Genomic DNA, 4,174 nt, shown 5'->3' on the forward strand with positions numbered 1-4,174 from the left:
TTCCTTCCTTTCCTTCCTTTCCTTCCTTTCCTTTCTTTCTCAAACACCCGCTGCATGCTAGACGCAGCACTAGGCCCATCATGGGAAGCTGTTCTCAAAGGTGCAGAAGAACCACCTGGGGAGATGAGATGCTGACCCCCAGGCCCCACCCCCAGGGATTCCAGTCCCATAGTTTTGGAGGGGGCCACACTGGCAGTTTGACCCCGACTGCTCAGGGCCGAATCCCAGATAACCTGCTCTGAAAAATGACTTAACCTCTCTCTGCCCGTGAAATAGTGATGTAGTGGCACCCACCTCATAGAGCTTAGTGAGGATTAGATGAGCGAATGCAGGTAAATCCCCTACACCTGAGCAGATAATGCTGGCTGTTAGCATTCTTGTTTGCTATTTACCTGCCTAGGTGATGAAGATCAGGTGGGAGTTGAAGGTCGGGGGGATGCAGAGGAAATGGGAAGATGGACTGGAAAGGAAGGGGAGTCAGGGTCACAATCCTAGAGAGCCTCAGGCCCTCTGGTTAGGATTTGGACTTTTATTCTTAGAGGATTGGGTGGCCTTTAAAATAGGGGTGTTATTTTCATCTTATTTTTTGTTCCATGAACCCCTTTGGCAATTTGGTGAATCTTAAGGATCTTCCCAGAATAATGTTTTTTAAATGCATAAAGCACAACAGAGTTTGAAACAACAACTACAGCAAAATGCAATTATTGATATTTTTTTTTTGTAAACACAGACACCTGCGCCCTGGTACAGGTAGGTACCGTTTTATTAACACAGCAACCAGCAAGACCGAGCAATGGGCCTGATCACAGCCATCATGTTGAGCAGCTTTGAGTGTTGATATTTCAAGATGTCTGCAGTGATTATAATGTCATTTTAAAGTATCAGGGATCTTGCCAGGCGCAGTGGCTCCCGCCTGTAATCCCAGCACTTTGGGAGGCTAAGGCAAGTGGATCGCTTGAGGCCAGGAGTTCAAGACCAGTCTGACCAACATGGCAAAACCCCTGTCTCTACCAAAAATACAAAAAATTCACTGGGCGTGGTGGCGCATGCCTGTGATCCCAGCTACTCAGAAAGCTGAGGTGGGCGGATCGCTTGATCCCAGGAGGCGGAGGTTGCAGTGAGCCAAGATCACGATACTGGACTCCAGCCTCAGTGACAGTGAGACCCTGTCTCAAAAAAGAAAAGAGAGAGAGAGAGAAAAGAAAGAGAGAGAGAAAGAGAAAATGTCAGGGATTTTTTTTGGGGGTGACAGAGCCTCAGGCACTGCTCATACACCTGAACTTTGTTGACTGTTTATCACTGACGGAAATGCTTAATTTGATTAGATGTTAGCAAAATGAAGATACACATTTTCCCCCAATCCAGTTCTGAATTATATCCATAGACTTATAGTTATAAATCTGTTTTTTTAAGGGTTATAAGCTGAGGAGTGACATGGCCAGATTTGCATTTTTTTTCAAATACATCTCATTTCCTCCAGATTTGCATTTTTTAAAAGATTCCTCTTAGTTGCCTTGTAGAGATCAGATAGGAGAGTACCAGAATGAGAAGCTGATACATCCCAGTTAGAAGGCCATTTAGAGTGTCCCGACAAGAGACAGTAGCAGCTTGGACTACGAGGTGGCAGTGGAGATGAACAGATTGGATAGATTTGAGAGCAATTTGGGTGATAAAATTGACACAGGGGAGAGCGTAGGAAAAAAAGGTTCTGGATGACTCCTAGGTTTCTAGCATCATCTCTGTGCCAACTGCTCTGCTAGGTTCTGTAGCTGCGCCTCCTCCTAGAGGAGCTGCCAGTCCTGTGGGACAGACTCCATCTATGGAACTGATTCCAGTGCCAAGTGGAATTTGATCTCCAAGGGGCACACCATGGTGTGAGAGCCCGCATGAGAGGTAGGGGGATGGGGGGAACTTCCTGGAGGAGGTCACATTTGAGCTTAACTTTGAAGAATGAGCAGGGCCGCTCTTAAATATATTCTAAAGTTACAATAACTAAAACAGTAAGACACAAGTCTGAAAATAGATTTTTGAAACAGAATAAATCTAAAGGAAATCCAGATCTGAAGGAAGGATTATCCAGTAAATGCTGGGAGTTGGGATAATTGGTTTATTCTATTAAAAAATGGATTTACATCTTACTTTGTATTATGCATCTAAGTAAATGCCAGGTGGATTCAGAGTTCAATATAAAGAGAAAAAATCCTGAGATTCTGTTGGTGGGAATGGACCAAGGAAAGGCAGGGAGGCAGAGGAGTAAAGGCGTTGGATGCTGGTAAGAAGTTTGGCAGAGTCTCAGCAGGGTAAGAGTGGGAGGGGAAAAGGGGGAGGAAGCGGAGAAGGCCATGAGGGAAAGATAGTGGAGTGTCTTGGTGCCCTGGCAACTTTTTTCTGAAATGGCTGTCATTGAGGATTTGGGGGCAAGAAAGAGAAAACGTCAGGCTTGAGATATCTTTATAACCTGGGTACCTGTGGACAGTTCACTTAAACACATTGAACCACAGTTTTCTTAGATCTAAAATAAACCTGGTGAGTGCATTTGGTTTCTGCTTTGAGTCTCAAGTTTCCATCTGTAAAATGGATGGATTGGATTCCTCAGGCATGGCAAACTGGGACCAGAGGATCTCCTGGGCCCTGGGCTCTGGATTTGTCTCTAATGCCATCTGCTCTGCAGGCTCATCCTGGGGATGATGGTGACCACCTCGTTCCTGTCCATGTGGCTGAGCAACACTGCTTCCACTGCCATGATGCTTCCCATTGCCAATGCCATCCTGAAAAGTCTCTTTGGTGAGAAGGAGGTTCGAAAGGACCCCAGCCAGGAGAGTGAAGAGAATACAGGTGAGGCTGTGCAAAGGAATTGGGGCCAACTCCACCAGGATTTGGAAGTGGGAATGGGATGTCCGAAAGATGTCAGGGAAGGCCAAGGGCATGCACACTTATTGAGCACCTGCTATGTGTCAAGTGTTTTAATTATGACAATGACTGATAATTAGATAAGAAATCATGGTACCTTGGTTTTTTAAAATTTGCTTTTATTAAGCACATACTGTATACTGAGCAGTGAGTTGACCTCTTTACATACATTATCTCCCTTAACTCTCAAAACAGCTCTATGAAGTAGGTACTGTAATTAAACCTTGTTTTACAGCATCCAAAGAGATGCTCAGCATCACCAGTATTCAGAGAAATGCAAATTGAAACAATGACATTTTAATCAATGAGACAGGCAGAAATAAGAAAGCTGGTGAATCCCCATGTTGGCAGGAATGGGGGCCACAGGAACTCTCGTGCGCTGCTAGAAAGAGTGTGGACTGGGTTAGAGTTTCTTAAGGATCTTGTGCAAGGATTTAATAACATTAAATGTGTTTATACTCTGTAACCCAGCAGTTTTGCTCCCAGACACCAAAGAAATTCTCTCATAGGTCCAGGAGGGAACACATATAGTGATATTCACTGTAGCGCCCTCTGTGGTGTGGGGAGTTGGTGGCTACATGGGCTTTATCGCTAGGCATGTAGCGATACAGGCAAAGGCAAAAATGGTGGGTACATGCCATTGAGCATTTTGCTGGTTTTAAAAGAGAGAAGAATGAAGAATTAGTGAACCATACACTTCTATAAATGGATCTCATAGAGCAGTTATGATTGCGGGTAAAAACCAGAATGAGATCTACAATACACCCTCCGTATGTGAGCTGAAAATACACATGAACGACAAAACATCGTGTAAGAAATGTATAATGAAAAGCTACACATTAAACATATCAGAATGGTTGCTATGGAAAGGGTGAGAGTGGGAAATGGGGAGAGAAAGGACTAAAAAGACCCAATCAATTACAGAAAATAGAAGCTTTGTGCAGTAAATAGTGATAACGTATTATGAACAGAGGGATTTGATTCCCTCAATCCTCTGAACTTGTGTTCTTAACAAAACAAAACGTACACAGCCATTGTATTTCTAGATGACTATATTCAGGCTCCAAGAGGGAAATGATTTTCCCAAATCACATAGTGAAGTTAAAGAAGTCCAGGATCAATTCAGAGGCACAATGATGTCATGACTTTTCATTGGCGACTCTGTGGTTCCCCTGGTCTTATGGTTGCAAAGTGGCTGCCACATCATGTCACTTTAAAATGTCCTACTTTTAATTGATATAACTATTTTATTTTATTTTATTTT

At 43.6% G+C, this 4,174-nt stretch overlaps 1 protein-coding gene across 5 annotated transcripts in view; it reads left to right on the plus strand.

Annotated features, from left to right (window-relative positions):
• SLC13A3 (solute carrier family 13 (sodium-dependent dicarboxylate transporter), member 3) overlaps nt 1–4,174 on the plus strand; it is a 130,368-nt gene that overhangs the window by 75,909 nt on the left and 50,285 nt on the right. For all 5 annotated transcript variants that reach the window (XM_011928854.1, XM_011928858.1, XM_011928855.1 and 2 more), the window contains exon 3: nt 2,672–2,835. In XM_011928854.1, coding sequence (XP_011784244.1) covers nt 2,672–2,835 — 164 coding nt within the window. The remainder of the gene's footprint in view (nt 1–2,671; nt 2,836–4,174) is intronic.

Source organism: Colobus angolensis, unplaced genomic scaffold (genome assembly GCF_000951035.1).
Source record: "Colobus angolensis palliatus isolate OR3802 unplaced genomic scaffold, Cang.pa_1.0 Scaffold8, whole genome shotgun sequence".
Lineage (NCBI taxonomy): Eukaryota > Metazoa > Chordata > Mammalia > Primates > Cercopithecidae > Colobus > Colobus angolensis.